Source organism: Equus caballus, chromosome 12 (assembly GCF_041296265.1).
Source record: "Equus caballus isolate H_3958 breed thoroughbred chromosome 12, TB-T2T, whole genome shotgun sequence".
Taxonomy (NCBI): Eukaryota; Metazoa; Chordata; class Mammalia; order Perissodactyla; family Equidae; genus Equus; species Equus caballus.
This window is the reverse complement of record NC_091695.1, coordinates 160405-177271: the sequence shown is the minus strand read 5'-3', so window position 1 is coordinate 177271 and position 16867 is coordinate 160405. Positions and strand designations below refer to the sequence as shown.

Sequence of the window (16867 nt, the reverse complement as noted above, 5' to 3'; positions counted from 1 at the left end):
CAAACCCCAGCCACTTCCTTTACATGGGCTCTCACACTCTGGGCCCTCGTCCCCCTGCCCTAACTACCTGAGGGCCAGGTACCAGACAACTAGGGACGGCCCTGTGCCCCAGAGTCTGCGAAATTCTCCTACAACCCAATCCCAAGCCTGCTGACCATGCCCTGCCCATTCCTTCCCACGGAAACCACAATAAAGCCTCTTGCCCACATTTCCCCCTTGCTCCCACTGCCTGGTGACCAACCTGCTGCTTCCCTCGTGGCTCTGTGGCATGGTGCCTCCCTTCCTCTCAGGATCTGTGAGTATAACACGCTTTCTTTTTGTTGGCGGGCGTCTCCTGATTATTTGTCTTGCTGTATCTTCATAAAATCAGACCATTACATGGGAAAACACCTGTCTGCCGTACTCCTCCAGTGAGTTTGAGCCATATGTCCCCAAACACTACTCTGCTCTGTAGCACACCCTTTATTGGCCTCCTTTCGTTCCCTCCCTCAGTTTCCCACTTCCCAACTTATGCATCCTGGAACCCTCTCCCAAGTAAACTGGAGAGCCCAGCCTACGGCCATAACTCATAAAGACAAAGTTGCTCTCGTGGAAGCGAGGCCTCTTCCTCCTTCTCAGTGGCTCCATTCCATCTTTATGGAACCCTAGGGTTCCACAGAACACAGTTTGGGAACTGCTTTCTTAACCTATAGTGGGAGTAAAAAGCCCCTAAAAGCCCAAATAAAATTTGTCATTATCTACCCAGCAATATTTTCAGGGGTAAAAAACTTACTTTTCAAATTTGAAAGTTTTAAAATTTATTAAGTTTTAAAGAATATAGCAAAATGCCAACAAGAAATGAATATACCTAATGGAACTCTGATTAAAATACGTAATTTCTCTACCTGAGAGCTTGATTTATTTCTAAGTGGTTGCTTGCACACCAGGCACATGTTGGTCAGTTGAGATCCACGTTAAACAGCAGACTTTGAGCTTTGCATCCTGATGGAACGTTGTCTCTGATGGACAAGGAGACAGGCGTGCACTCCAGGATCTAAGCTCTCACCCACAGTCATGATTCTTGAAAGGGCTTACACAGTCTCACAGTCTCACTGTTGTATTTCTGGTACTTCCAAAATAACCTACTTAGATGTCAATTGCTAATCCTAGTGTTTACTCCCCCACCACCTTTATTAATAAATCTTTTCTAAATGGGCTAATTGGCAACCTCAGGACAGCTGTGCAGTCTGCTTTTTCAAAAAATGATTTGTAATTAGGTCAAGGGTGAGAATTCTTTGGGGTCTGGCTTGAAGTGTGAATCACTCAGAACAGACTCTCTCACAAGGTTGCGCTCCATTCCTAAAGGAAGCTTATACTGCTGATCTAAAGTCATCCCCCATCCTCGTCACCTCTGTCATATCTCTTTTTCTTCATATCACTTATCACTCTCTGAAATTCTCACATACTTGTCTGTCTCCCTCACTAGGATGTGAGCTCCAGGAGAGCAGGGCCATGTCTCTCCTGCTCACTGTGGGTCCTTGTCATCCTCCACAGTGCTTGGTGCATAGTAGGCACGCAATCGATATTGGATGGATCAAAGGATGGATGAACGGATGAGTGGACAGAATAACAGATGAGCCCCAAATTGCCTCTTGGTTTGTGGCTTCTTAGCCCGGAAGTGAATCCACTGTGGTGAAGGTAGAAGAGAAAGTCTGTGAGCAGCCACAGTATTAAGCTGCTCATTGGCCACAGGGCTTATTAACACATCCTGGAACCCTCTGTGGGAAATCAGGAAGATTACAAGGTACCGGAGGCTGCCGAGTCAATAGTCGACAAGAGCAAGTTTGTTCCTCCAATGTTAGCTGTCTTAGGGGGTCAAAGGAGAACCCCTGGCCTTGCCGTCAGCAGAACTTTAGATGAGGTTCAGGGTTGCAATTGATTATGGTTACCTACTTTCCATATGAAAAGAGCATTTACAATTCAGCCAAATGGTTACAGCATCTGGAAAGAAAAAAATCTTTATTCCACTATTTCCGTGGTCCCTGATGGCGGGGAACAATGCCATCAATTCTGAGATTTGCACGGCAAACCCAAATCCCTCATTGGCTGCTTGCAGTTTGGATCAGTGGAGAATTCCATCTGTCAGGGCATTGCTGCATCGTAACAGTTGTTGAATTTTCTTCAGGCAACAGATGAAGAACTCTGTCTCCCGAAGCCGGCAGTCTCTGAACAGCCCGAGTCCGGGGGAAACGGAGATGGACCTTCTGGTGACTCGGGAGCGACCCCGGCGTGGGATCCGGAACAGCGGATACGACGTAAGTCCCTGGTGGCCAAGGTGAATGCCAGCTTTGCTTTCCCCCGAAAGCAAAGGGATAGAGCATCCCACAGTGTTTCAGTTTACTATATATTTGTGGAATTTAAGAATGCGCTAAAGTGTTTTCTATTTTATTATTCCTGATTACCTGTTTTGCAGAGTAAGACTACTTGGAATTGTCAGAGTGACAAATTATTGCTAAAAGGATCTTGATTTCTAAATGGAACCATTTTATGAATAGTACATTATTGACCTGAAACTCAACAGCGATTCTAAATATCCTTAATTTTTTTCCGTCTGTCCTTAGAAGCTCAGTAGGAACCATGGCTGTGGGTTAGAATGCCTTAGAACGCAGGCTTCTTTTCAATCCATAGCAATGTTGAGAAGTTGGATTTGTTCCTGGTTTCATAACTCCTCAATATGCCATGGAAACAATGAGATGTCCCACAGAGCGATTCGGTGATTTCACATGATGAAGCACACGCTTAACGTGCAGCGATGCCTCTAAACCACAAGACTCTTCTAAACCCACCAGACGTCCCCAAATGATGAGTTACGATTTGGTGCCTCCTGCAAAGTTGTTTACATCCTGTCACATGTAGCTGCACCCATGAAGGATACTATGCCGAGGTGTCCATAATGCTTACCCTGCCCCAGAATTTCAAATGGTCTTGAATATACATTTAGGTTTTATGAAAAATGTTTCTTTCCGGGGCCAGCCTGGTGGCCTAGTGGTTAAGGTCACGTGTTCCACTTTGGCGGCCCAGGGCTCGCAAGTTCAGATCCCCGGTGCAGACCTACGCACCACTCGTCAAACCACGCTGTGGCAGCATCCCATGTAAAATAGAGGAAGATTGGCAACAGATGTTAGCTGAGGGCCAATCTTCCTCACAAAAAACAAAAAGTTTCTTTCCCATTCTCCTAAAATGTTTCTCTAATTACAAATAAAAACATTTTTGTAACAAGAGTTATGATTTGAACATGTCTGGATAAACTTTTGTTATAATTTCTGAGGTTGTAATTTGAATGACAGCCAGTTTCTTTGCTATACTATGCTAATTGGAAGCAAGGAGATGTTTTTCCCCCTAAGGATTGGTCATTGTTTGCCACAAAAGCTTAAAGTGGGATTTTTAATGGTCCAATTAAAAACAGAGAGACTCTACCTAATTTGAATTTCTAATTACCTTCCTTTCATTTAAACTTGATTGTGTTGGTGGTAATAGCCTTATCTTTTATTTCTTTTTCCTTTTTCATATAAAACAATTTGATAGTTTAGTTTTATAAAATTTGAGATGCTTTGGGCAAATTTTTTTTCCTCCAGGTGAAATTATTCAATGTTAATTTTTTTCCTCATAGAAATATTTCTTATACCAAACTCGGTCATCAATTTGATAATCGGCCTGTGGTTAAAAATCAGGCGTTTGAGTTTTCTGATTAATCTCTCCACCACTAGTGAATATTCTTCCCGGATGCTTGTAGTTTGGGGAACTTTCTCTTCTGCTCCGGCATACCTGAGGTATGATGAGATTCTTAATTTATTTCAAGATTGGTATGAATAGATTTCTTGTGAGATTCTAGGCACAGATGTTTTTACAGTTTGAGGAAATAGGCCACAGGTTTCCCTATTAGTCTTGAAAAGGGCACATTGCAGATTTTTTTAACCATGCCATGACTTGTCATACTCACTCACCACTTTTGGAATGTTGTGTTAGTAAATCACCCTGAACAGTAGAAGGAGAGAGAGGGTTTCTAAAAGGAGGTTGCTCACCTCTCACAGACGTGTATAAATATTCTAATTACAGATTACTTTAGGGGGAGCCTACTTCATTCTAATAGATTTTCTTTAAATATACTTTCCTTTGAGAAGTGCACACGATCTTAAAAACATAAGCAAATAGGAGTTTCCTTAAGAGAAGATGATCATCTTGGGAACAATTTTAAGACTTTAGGCTGTTGACTGTAAGAATGAAATTGCTTCCTGTGTCTCTTCCTGTGCCTTTTATTCTAGTCACGTGACAAGTAGCTGTCATTTACTGACTGCACACTATAGACGAGGTCCTGTTCTGGTTTTGTTATGTGTGTTGTCGAATTGAATTTGCATAGTCACCAGTTGGTAGGTCCTCTCATTATGCTCATTGTATAGATGAGGAAACCAAGGCACAGAGCAGTTACGTAATTTGACTCCCTGACTCCAGTGCACCCACCACTATACATCTGTCTTCACATAACGTAATACGTGTCCTGTATTTCTGGTCTCTCAGAGAGGCTATATGTCAGGTCTCACAAGATTTCTTGCGTGGAAATCTCACAGAAGGAAAATATGGACCAACAGATACGGTAGAGAAAGAAGAGAGTCATAGTTTTAAACAACACATTTATTTTCTCAACTCTTGATTTTCCAAAAATGCCCAGGCACTCCTGGCAAAAGAACCCATTAGCCCAGCAGTGAATAGGTCACTCCATTGGAAACATGTCATTCTTCCTACTGGGTCTGGGGATCTTGAAGCCAGGCCAAAATTTCCAGTCATTTCTGCCAGACTACGGAAGCCCCCGGGGGAACTGCTCTGTGATATGGTAGAAACAGAGGCATTGGGAGATTGATGTAATCGTGAATTTTTCACAAGTTGACTGTTTCAGAGTCTCAACAGAAAAGCCTGCATGTAAAAATAAATGAATGAGTAAATAAGCAAAGGGGCACACGCTCCACAGCCCACTCTTAGCCCAGGACTGACGGCAGCCGGGATTGCTTCGGGAGAGGAGGTGTCAGGGCCCGCAGAAGAGAGGCTCTTAGCTCCACAGGGTTTGGGAATCACTGTGTTTGCAGCAACAATTCTCAACCTTTTGGTCACTCTGACAGCTGACGGACTCACACGCTCCTGGCAGTGGCTGTGGCTTACATGGGTGGTAGTTTCCTGGGAAGAGGCAGCCCTTTTGGAAGAAGGCGTGATTTTAGAAAGGTGTCCAAAATTGATCACTCCTGTAAGACCAGACCATGTCATTAAACTCACTTTAGTGTTGAGATTAATCCCTCCCAGTGCATAAAGTGGGTAGAAAAGATATGTCAGCCTAATATTTAAAAGCAAAAATATGTCTATTTCAAAGTTTTTTGTTTTTTTTTAAAGATTGGCCCTGAGCTAACGTCTGTTGCCAATCTTCTTTTTTTCTTCTTTTTCTTCTTCTCCCCAAAGTCCCCCAGTACATAGTTGTATATTCTAGTTGTGGGTCCTTCTGTTTGTGCTATGTGGGACGCCGCCTCAGCATGGCCTGATAAGCGGTGCCATGTCCGCGCCCAGGATCCAAACCGGCGAAACCCTGGGCCGCTGAAGCGGAGCGCACGAACTTAACCGCTTGGCCACGAGGCCAGCCCCTCAAAGTATTTTTAAAATGTTATTTTCCGAATGAAAGTCATACAGAAGATAATGAAACAGTGAGGAAGGGAAAAGAAAATGCCCCAAATATGAAGTCTCAGGCAAAATAAAGACCCATGTCTTTATGGAATTTTTCCTATATCAGCCCAATTATCAACCCCATGTGTGTATAATGGGTCAGACTTTGCCCTCAAAGGGCAAGTAATAATCAAGCCATTCCTCAGAAATAAAGACGTTCCTCCTCAGCCTTGATTCGTGTTTGGCGTTTACAAGTCTGCTCCAGGAACCGGGTCAGCTTGTGCCTTGGCTGTGGCGGAGACTCTGAAAGGGATTGTTTGAATTATGATTTTGAAAATGAGTGCTGACCTCTCAAAAGCAGAGGCCTGGGTGAGCTGCTCCCCTAGGCTTCTCTCCAGCGCCTTGTCCAAGCTTCCACCCCGCATGCATGCATGCATGTACATGAATGCATGGGCAGCATGCATGGTAGACCCTCAATGTGGCCACTGGGCTTGAAAATGTTCTGAAGGCTTACTGATGCATTGATGCATCTCAGAAGAGGCGAGGGGGAGGCCTGCTGTAGCCGGCACAGTCATCAGTTCTCGCTCCAGGGGCACTCTTCTTCCGGGAAATGGTAGCAAATATTGGTGGAAACCAAGTCATTTTACAACTGAGAAGGATAAGCAGATCCACTGAAACGGAACTGTAGCAGGCGAGACTCCGCTGCCAGAAGCAAAACATCAAGCCATTTTAAACAGATGAAAAATGACTCCAATGAATGAGGTGCTCCCCAAATCATCGGGGTGCTGGAGGAGTTTTCCAGGAAAGACAGAACCAAACCGCAGGGCCGGCCGGAGGAGGGGCTGCCGCTCTGTCCCGGCAGGAATGTCGGGGAGCAGCTGGAACTGCCGAGGAGCAGGAGGACAGGCCTGCCTCACTTCTTCGGTGCAGAGTGCACACTAGGGTATCTGACTGACAGAGCCTAGGTCTTGTGCGCAGTCGCTGCCTCCTGGAGGGCCGGGAAGCGTGTGTTAGCCAGGCAGCCTGGGCACCGCGGCATGCGCGCTGCAGAGAGGCTGCCAGTCCCGGCCCACCACCCCACCCCGGGCACCAGGTAAAAGCAGGATGAGAGGATTCCCAGGCAGGAAGCATCTGAGAAGCAGACGGGGAACTAGTGGAGGACAGTCAGCAAAGGGGAGGCTGAAGCATCGCTCCCAGCGCGGCCCCGCCCCTGCCGAAGCCTGGCTTGTTGTGTAATGGGGTATTTGTTTGCTGGCCTCTCTCGGCCAGCTGCCTTTGTTCAAGGTGAGCAGTGGTTACTGGAAGGAGGCCAAAGACTCAGAATGGTTGTTTCGATGGGTTCGATTTGCAGGAGAATGAAATACGGCCTGGAAAGCCCCCGACTGCCTGTGATAGCAAGTCTGGGCCCTCTACGTAAATTTGCAAATCCTATATTATTAGTGAGAGTCCCTCCTGCTCCCCCACTTCCTGCCCCTCCCCGAGCATCTTATGGCTTCAGCATAATTGTGGGAGACCAAGGAAGGCACGGGAATGCCCTGGCACTGCATGATGGTCCCAGGTAAGGTCCAGCCAACTCTTGGTTTCATTGGGAAGCAAATGTTTGGATTTTGGGATTTTGTCCTACACCTCAGAGGCAACCTGCTGTGGTGCTGGGTGCTCTTGTGTGGATCCCGCCCCACCACCATCACCCCCTTAGCCTCCTACCTAGAACTGTCTCACCTGGTGTCACCATCTCAGCCCTCCATTTCTTTCTCCTACCTCTGCCAGCTAGTTTAAGCTATTAACCCTGGCTTGATGTGTTATCCGAAGTTAATTTATAGCACATTGTATTTTCATAGGGGCTTTTAATTCTAGGGAGATGTCTGATCATGGGAAATCAGGCTCCCTGATTGAGGTTGAGGATTGGGTGGTGAAGGGAGCCTTTGGTTAATCCACATCTCACCAGGCTGGTGGCTGCCCAGAAAGATACTTGTGAATCCCAAAGATGGAGGCCACATGGCAAGTGGGGGACAGGAGGTGGACTCTTGGCAGGTTTGGGAGGAGCACGCCAGGTTTCAGGATGGCCTAGTGACTTCACTGGGAGCCAGGCATCCCTGCAGGCCCAGGACTTCCCTCCCCTGCAGTCAGTTGCCCAGTGGGCAGGAGACAGACGACTCCCTTCCATTGTGAGGCTCTAGTGCCATCTGCCTGCTCATTCTCTCTGATTCCCTGCGCTCTGGACACTGCCTGCTCCTGTTCTTGGCACCTACCTGCTCTCCTGCTTCTCCTGGACATTGAGACCTCCTAGCTTCTTGACTAGGTAGCCACTTGTTGCATGCTGTGGTCCCCAGCATGCTCTTGGGATGGACGTCTGCAGGGGAAAGGAAGGGTTGGGCAGAGCTAAAAGTTGGGCTATGGTGCAGATACTACCACGCCTCAGCTGACCCCACGGGGAGCCCTGTAGCTCACGCAGCCCCTGGGAGTTGTCCCCAGATTGTGTGAAGCACCTGGGCTGCTGTACTCCAGCATTGACCAGTCACTGGGTGTCCTGGGGGGAAGCAGCTCTCTTTAGCCAAGGACAGTTGCCAGCGAGAGAATTGGCATTGCCAACTCCCGCCAATGCCCAGGAGAGCAAGGGCAATTCCTAGTTGACAGCTCAGGGCTAGCAGCTCACAGTGTGCCCAGTGAGGGCAGAATAAGTCCCACAGTCCTGAGCAGCACAGCACAGTGTCCACGCCACACTGGTTCCTCCCAACCGTGGCGCTCCTGGGCCCGCCTGTAGCCTCTGAACCCCTGTAGGAGCTGGAGGCAAGTGGAAAAGTGAGAACAGTCCTTGGGAATTGCTTCGCATTTCATTTCCTCTGGCAAACATTTGCTGAGCGCAACCATTGCATCATGTGTGTCAGCTATACAGACTCTGAAAGACAAAGGAAAAAATCATTTAAATATTGTAAAAAATTAGCTTTTGCATCTTTTGCTCATATTGTACATTTCAGATTATATATTTCTTTTTATACATTATTCCACAACGTTGTATACATGGGCCACGTATGCTATACTACTTGGACAATTTAAGGGATCTTCAAAGGTTTTACTCTACGTGACCTTTACCTTCTCTGCTGGCATCTAATGCCATCCAAGCCCCACATGGGAGTCCACTGTACCACCTGTGTGATGCTTTCTGGAGAAGAGAGAGATGGGTTAGCTCTAGTGCTTGCCCCAGGTGCTTCTCCAGGCTAGTGGAGGAGACAGGTAGAGACACGTGCAACATGCTGTGCCAGCGAACTGGCATGGGAGCAGGGAGTCCTTCTGAAGGTCTGTTGCTGTCTGTCTCTTAGCCGCTGCCCACCTAGTCCCCATTACTCACCACTGCTGAAGATGCCAAACAGCTGCCCGAGGAATCATTGTAAAACACACACCCTTGTTTAAAATCCTTCAGTAGTTCCCCCTGGCTTTGGGGATAAGACTCAAACTCTGAGCTTCTGGCTCAGGACTCATCTGCTCTGGCTGGCCTGGGAAAGCCCTTCTAGCTGATGCACACTACTCCTTAATCCACCCATGGCTCCAGCCTACACACCCTTCCCAGACTTGTCATGGGGTTTCAGATCTCTGTGTCTTTGCACGTGCTCATCCCTCCCTTCCCACCTGTTCCACGTAGGCCAAGGTTTCTCACCCTCAGCACTGTTGGCGTTTGGGGCTGGATAATTCTTTGTATGGAGGGCTGTCCTGTGTATTGTAGGATGTTTAGCAGCATCCCTGGCCTCTACCCACTAGCAACCAGCAGCACCTTCCAGTTGTGACAACCCAAAATGTCTCCAGACATTGCCAAATGTCCCGTGGGGGAAAACCTGCTCCTAGTTGAGAGCCACTTATCCAGGCAGTGCTTTCAGAACTCAGTTTAAACATGTCTCCCCAACGGGCTGGCCAGTGGCAGAGTAGTTAAGTTCTTGCGCTCCACTTTGGCAGCCTGAGGGTTCGCTGGTTCGGATCCTGGGTGCGGACATGGCATGGCTCATCAAGCCAAGCTGAGGTAGCATCCCACATGCCACAACTAGAAGGACGCACAACTAAAAATACACAACTATGTACCGGGGGGCTTTGGGAGAAAAAGGAAAAAAATAAAATCTTTAGAAAAAAAACATGTCTCCCCCAGAATCTTTTCCTCGATCTCATCCCTTGAGTCTACCTTAGATGCCTGTCCTTTGTGTTCCGGTGGCACCTGGGACTTGCTCCATCAAAGCCCTCACTCCCTGTCTTCCATCTGTGGGTTTACCTGTGTGGTTTCCCCCATTCGACTTCTCAAGGGCAAGAATCATGTTGTATTCATCCTGGAAACCTCAGCACTCGGAGATGCAGGGTCTCTGTTTGTTGAGCAAATGAACAAACAAGTTTGTTGACCAAAGAAGTGACTCCTGAGCTGAGACTTGAAAATACGGGGCAGATTTATAACTCTGAGACATGTAAACATTTGATTTGACTGGCTTATCAAAACTGTAGACAAATGTATATCTGAAGTTTAGACTAAATGGTGGTTATCATAGGATGTCATATATCATCATAGGGTGCTTTAGCTAAAATAGCAGAAAACCCAACCTAACTTAAACTGTCTGAAATCATTAAGGGAATGTATTGGGTGCAGTATGTCGGGCAGGGTTTATTGGGGCTCCAGTCCGTTTCTCTGCATTATGCAGCACTGTCCTCCTCCACACAGCGCCTTCATGCACAGGTTGGTGGTCTCTGGTGGGAAATGGCTGCAGTGGCCTCAGCCCTCACATCTGCATCCTGCGTTGACCAATGCAACAGAGAATTTCTCTTTTCCCAACCATGGAACAAACTTTGTGGATTTTACCCTAACTGAGCCGCCATAGGTCAAGTGCCCACCCCTATATCAGTCACTGTAGCAATGGGGATGGGTAGGGAGGCTTACACTGATTGACTTACCCAGTGGGACCTCACCAATGGAGCTGGGGCAGCTTAGTGCCTCTAGACCCCTGGCTGAGACACAGGCGAGGAGTGGCTGTATGCTGAGGCTGTCACACTACCCGCTACCTGAGGAATACTCGTAGTTGGGCTTCTTAAGGAGCAAAACCCCCGTCACTCCTTCCGCCATTTTCAGCCTTTCATTGTTGGTTGGCCCTCCATAAAGAGAAGGATCAGGAGGTGACGGGCCAGTGACCACTGTTCGCACGAGCTTGGGAAATCCTGGCTGTAGTCAGAGGTTGTGTGGGAGGCAGACAGTGGCAAAGAGGGATTTTGTGAGTCTGGGTTTTTCAAGAGCTGAAAGGAGAAAGAGCAGATGTGAGTCAGTGGTGGGGAGAGCCTGTCTTGTCATGGAACCGTGTCAGCTCGCAGCCTCCTCGCTGCCTGCAGTGCCGGCTCTGCTGAGAAGATGAGGAAAAGCAGCTGAGGACGCACCTCAACAACCAGAAGCAGAATAGCTTCCCGTGAGAAAAAGCCGTTCTTCTGTGTTTACGTTCAGGTTGATTCCTTTTTAAAAGGTGTTTTTAATTCATCGACTGGCTCGTAAGCTGTTCTCGGTGTTCATAAGAAGTGCTGTGTGATGGTCATGCTCATGGCCTCTGGAGCCAGGCTGCCTTCAGATTGCAGCTCAGCTTCTTACTAGTCAGGGGATCTGAGCTAGTTCCTTCACCTGTCTGTGCTTAGTTTCCCCATCTGTAAAATGGGGCTACCGAGGGTCCCCGCCTTGTGGGGTTGTTGTGAGAATTAACGAGTTCGTGCAGGTAAAGCACCTGTGAAGGGGAGCTGTTGCAATCAGGGCTGACAGGCACCGTGAGGGAGAGTGGGATGCTCTTTTCTGTTTCTTTTCCTTTCCAGCACTTCAGACAGCCCTCACTGCTATGAATTTTATTACACACCAACAAGAAGATTGTATTCTTCAAAGGGTGTTTCTCTCCAGCATGATGGGGCTGGAGAAGGGCTTTGTAAAGGGCGCCCAAGACCTTCCCCCTGGCCCCAACACAGGCCAGACTTCCAAAGGTGACCTGTAAGGTCACACTTTGCCAAACACAGGGGGGCCAGTGGCTGTCACTCGGTAAATGGGATCTGGTGACTGGCTCTGCGGTTGAATTTCCACTGTTCTTTGGAAAGCAGCGGTTACAGGGGAGAAAGACAAGAGGATGGAGCTGCTGCCCGAGACTCCTGCTCCAGGACGAAGAGGTTTTGCTTTGGGAGCAGCGAGTACTGCTGAGATTGGTCCATTTACTGAGGGCCTCAAAGCACCTTCTTTTGTCCTTGGCTGTTCGTCCCCATCATCTCTGTGTAACCATGGGACACTCTTTGGAAGAGTAACAAGAAAAAGGCTGTCCCTCTTTGCGTAGAAATCCAGGAGACACCCTATAATGTCTTTTCTACTCATCTAAACCACAGAAGCAGCAGCCTGTGTTCATAGCCCTGTAGCTTTGAAGTGATTCTGGGTCATCCTTTGGAAGGCAACCAGAGTGAAATTTGAAATTTTGCTGAAATTTAAGAAAATTCCATTTGCACACCTGTTTCAGAAGAGAAGTCATCACATCATTATTTTGAGGCCGTCTACCTATACCTACCTACCTATTCTGGTGGGTACCAGTCTCGCTTTATTGTCAGAGACCCTTCTGAGATCTTGCCTCAGGAGGAAGTTTGCCCCCACACCCTGGTGATCTTCTCCCACAAGGGGACGTGAAAACTCCTGAAGTCTGGTTCCCAGAAGCAGCTTTGTAAACGTGTCTCTGCTTCCTCTGTGGCAGGCAGCCCCTGCAGTGGGGCTGCTACAGGCAGGGCGGGCATTAATTGGGGGAGGCAGCCTTGTTTGTGTTGTGCAAAGGACCCTGTTTGGTGGAGAGAAAAATGGACATGGAGCCAGATCAATGCGTCATGACCAGATGACCCAGAAATGTATCTTGCTGAAACCCCCACTTGATCTTTGGGCCCTTGCTGTGAAGGTGCAGATTCTTTTCAGAATCTGTTCTCCATGCTGGATAGAGCTGTGATCTGCGCTGAGTTGTAATCTGGGCCTTGGGGTGAATTCTAGAGAGAGCCTTCAAATTCTTGTGTTCCAGAAGTGAAGTGCTGGGTGAGGCAAAGTGATGTTGCACACACTTGTGTGTCCTGGACAGTGTGGGCTTGTAAGACATCTATCTACTTTGGAGCTCATGACTCAAGAAAGGCTGGAATAAACAGCCTTCGGAGCCCTTCATCTCTCCTCTTCACCTCCATTCTAAATAGATCGTCTCATTCATTTTAGACACATGGAAATGTCTTTTACTGATGAAGACTTGTGAGCAGAAATTCTCCAGCCTCTCTTTTAAGATGAATTTCCGTTCATTCATTCAACAAGTATTTATTAAAGTCCTACTGTTTGCCATTCTGGAGGCAGCAGGAAATGTAGCAAAGAAAGTCCCTGCCCTCACGGGGCTTCTGTTCCAGAAGGGGGGCAGGTCATCAATGCCTGAGGACCTGGATGAACAGCTCGATGTCAGAAACGCTGTGGAGGAACATAAAGCAGGGAAGGCAATGGAGAATAACAGGAGGTGCTCTTCATAGGTTGGCCGGGTTAGGGCTCTCTGGAGAAGGGGCTTTTGAGCAGAGGCCTGAAATGAGGGAGCCAGCCAGGCCAACCCCTGGGAAGAGCTTTTGGGCAGAAGGAACAGCAAGTGGAAGGGCCTAGAGGAACCCATGCTTGGGGAGCTCAGGGATGTTGATCAAGGAGACCCCTGTAGCGGGATGCCCCTTCTTGGTAAAAGGTCTCAGCTTTGACTCCTTCCTCTCCTTCATCCCCACATCTCATCTCTCAGTGAGTCCTGTTAGCTCTTTTCTAAAGTAGATCGTGAACTCATCCACATCTTCTTTGCCCATAATCACTCTACTCCAACGCCTACCGTCTTCTCTCGCTTGGACTCCTGCAAGAGCCTTCTACCTGGCCTCCCGTGAATCCCAGTCACGCTTCTCCCTGCCTCCAGCTCTTCAGGAGCTTTCTATTGCCCTTGGAAACAGTCTAGCCTCCTTACCATGGCCTTCAAGACCCTCTGTGCCCTGGCCCCTGCCTGCTCTCCAGTCCCTGACACACGGATCTTCAGCCACACAGCCCGTGTGTTAGTCAGCTCGGGCTGCTGAAACAAAGCACCGCAGGCCTGATGATTGGAAACAACTGAAACTTATTTTCTCACAGTTCTGAAAACTAGAAGTCTGAGATCAAACTTCCCGTGTGGGCAGGGTGGGTTCCTTCGGGGGGCAGGAGGGGAAGACCTCTCCCAGGCCTCTCTCCTCGGCTCCTAGATGGCCGGCTTCTCCCCGTCTTCACATCGTCTTCCTTCTTCCCGTGCCTGTGTCCAAGTTTCCTCTTCTTGTAAGAACGCCAGTCAAGTTGAATTAGGGCCCACTCTGATGACTTCATTTTAACTTAATTACTTTGGTGAAGACCCCTTCTCCAAATACAGTTGCATTCTAAGGCCCTGGGACTTAGAACTGCGGTATACGTATTTGATTTGGGGACACTATTGAGCCCATAACAGTCCATCTTTCTCTTTCTCAAGTAAAATAAGCTCTTCTCCATCTCAGGACTTTGTCATAAGCTTCCTGTTACCTTCACATGGCCAATCCCTCCTCCTTCAGGCTCCAAAAATGTCATCTCTTCAGAGAGGCCTTCTCTGACCGTCCCCATCAAACTAGCTATGTTGACGAGCCCATTTTGTTTGTTTTATTAAGGCAAAATTTGTGCATGATAAAATGTGTAGGTCTTTAGTGTACAACTGGATGAGCTTTGACAACCGTGTGTACTCTTGTAACCACCAATCCAACCAAAATATAGAATATTTGCATCACTTCCAGAAAGTTCCCTCATTCCTCCTTTCAGTCAGTCCTCAGCATCCTCCCCAACTGGCAGCCACTCTTCTGATATCTGTCATGATAGTTTTACGTACTCTTGACTTTATTCAACCAGAATTATTCAGTATATACTCTGTTGTGTCTGACGTCTTTTACTCATAATTTATCTATGTTGTTGCATGTATCAGTAGTTTATATTTTTTATTACTGAGTAGTATTCCGTTGTATAAACAGACCACTATTTGTCATCCATCATCCTATTGCTGCACATTTGGGTTGTTTCCAGTTTGCAGCTATTAGGAAAAAATTATTATAGACATTTCCACTTAAATATTTTGTGAACATATGTGCTATGATCTGAATGTTTATGTCCCCCCCAAATTCGTGTGTTAAGTCCTAACCCCCAATGTGGTGCTATCAGGAGGTGGGGCCTTGGGAGCTGATTAGGTCGTGAGGATGGAGCCCATGAATGGGATTAGTGCCCTGATAAAAGAGACTCCACAGAGCTCCCTCGGCCCTTCCTCCATGTGAGAACGTAGTGAGAGGTCTGCAACCCGGAAGAGGGCCCTCACCCAGCGGGACTGGCCCCTGATCTTGGACTTCCAGCCTCCAGAACTGTGAGAAATACATTCCTGTTGTTTATAAGCTTCCCAGTCTGTGGTATTTTCTCCTGGAAGCCTGAACAAACTAAGACAATATGTTTTTATTTATCTTGGATGAATACGTAGGGGTGGAATTTCTGAATTATAAGGTGGGTATCGTTTAACTTTTTAAGAAACTGCAAACGAGTTTACAAAGTATGTGTGCTCTTTTTCTCTCCCACCAGCAGTGTGACAGTTCCAGTTCTACTCAACCTTGCCAACACTTGTTGTCATTAATCTTGTTAATTTTAGCCATTCCGTGGATGTGAAGTGTTGCCATTTCCCTAATCCCTGATGAAGTTGAACACTTTTTCCCGTGTTTATTGGGCACTTAGGTATCTTCTTATTCTGTGGTATCTATTCAAGCATTTTCCTCAATTTTTAAATTTGATTGTTTGTCTTTTTGTGATTCATTTGTAGGAATTCTGGATACAAATCCTAGTAGTTTCTCCTGATCTGTAGCTTCTCTTTTCATTATTTGTCTGATAAAAAGCTAGTTTTTAATTTTGATGAAGTCTTAGGACTACGGAATGTACTCCAGGACTAGGCAATAAGACTGAGCTGTGTTGGAATATTTTCCAGAAAAGAGGATACTTGGGGTTCCCAGAAGGGCTGTCATTTCCTTCCAGTTTGTTCCGGTGGTGTTTCAAAGCAAAGCTGAAGTCACGTGGACACTGCACCACAGTGTGGGGAGTCCTGGTGTGCAGGACTGCTGGGCCTGCTCCCCGGGGCACCGCACACTCCAGGGCCTAGGTGTGCAGATGTGGAGAAGGAATGGCCTTAATTTCTTCTAAATACCTGTGGCTTTTGCTGCTGAGTTATGATATACCATAAGTGTCCAGAATCTTAAACATATACATGTCCTCTAACCCAGTAATTCCACTTCTGGGAATTTAACCTAGGAATGAACCCATGGTTATATACAGAGTTTTAATCATAAGAATACTTATTTGTTTCTATAGTAAGATATTGGTGGTTTGCCTAAAATAGTGGACTGTTAACGATAGTTTGAAAACTCCGTATAGCAGAATGCTATGAAGTCATTTAAAGTTATTCTCTGTGATACATATATTTATTGGCAGAGACATTTATTTACAACATTGCTATAAAAAATGTTTTAAAATATTATATGTAATATAATCTCATTTTATAAAAACCTTACATATGTATGCTTATACTATACGCATACATAAATGTGTGTGTGTGTTCTGTTTATAAAACCATGACCCACGTGGCTCAGTCTGAGAGGATCTATGTCAACAAAGTAAGTTTAAAATGCTCTACTCTTTTACTCATATTCTCATATACATGAAGGCTATTATATCATGTCCAGTAATAGTTTTAAAATTCCCTTAATTCCTCCCCCATTCACATGCCGTAGCCACTTCTGCACCTCTCTCCAAAATCCCAGTAAGACGTCCTGCCGCCACACTCCCTCCCGCACTTCCTGTTCTCCATGACCAGAGCCAGAGCATCTGTGGGGCGATGGGGGGCCCTCCTCAGAAGGGGATGAGGGAGACACTGCCATATGCCAAGCCAGCATTCTCTCTGGTAGCCTGGGGTGGAGGTGGGCGAGGGTGGGAGCAGGGGCAGAGTGTTGGCTGTGCTCCAGCATTTGTGGCCTTCGGCCTATTCCATCTGCATAGGGAACGTCTGGCGGGACATGTGAGGTCACAGTGTTGGCAGTGGTGACTTCTGGTGGTGGGATGAAAGTGGGTTGTAATTTTTTTACTTTTGCTTATCTGTTG

The 16867-nt window shown here is 46.9% G+C and overlaps 1 protein-coding gene across 2 annotated transcripts in view; it reads left to right on the top strand.

Annotated features, from left to right (window-relative positions):
- Positions 1–16867, top strand: part of KIAA1549L (KIAA1549 like) — a 274273-nt gene that overhangs the window by 223584 nt on the left and 33822 nt on the right. For both annotated transcript variants that reach the window (XM_070229192.1, XM_070229191.1), the window contains exon 16: positions 2165–2294. In XM_070229192.1, the coding sequence (XP_070085293.1) occupies positions 2165–2294 (130 nt within the window). The remainder of the gene's footprint in view (positions 1–2164; positions 2295–16867) is intronic.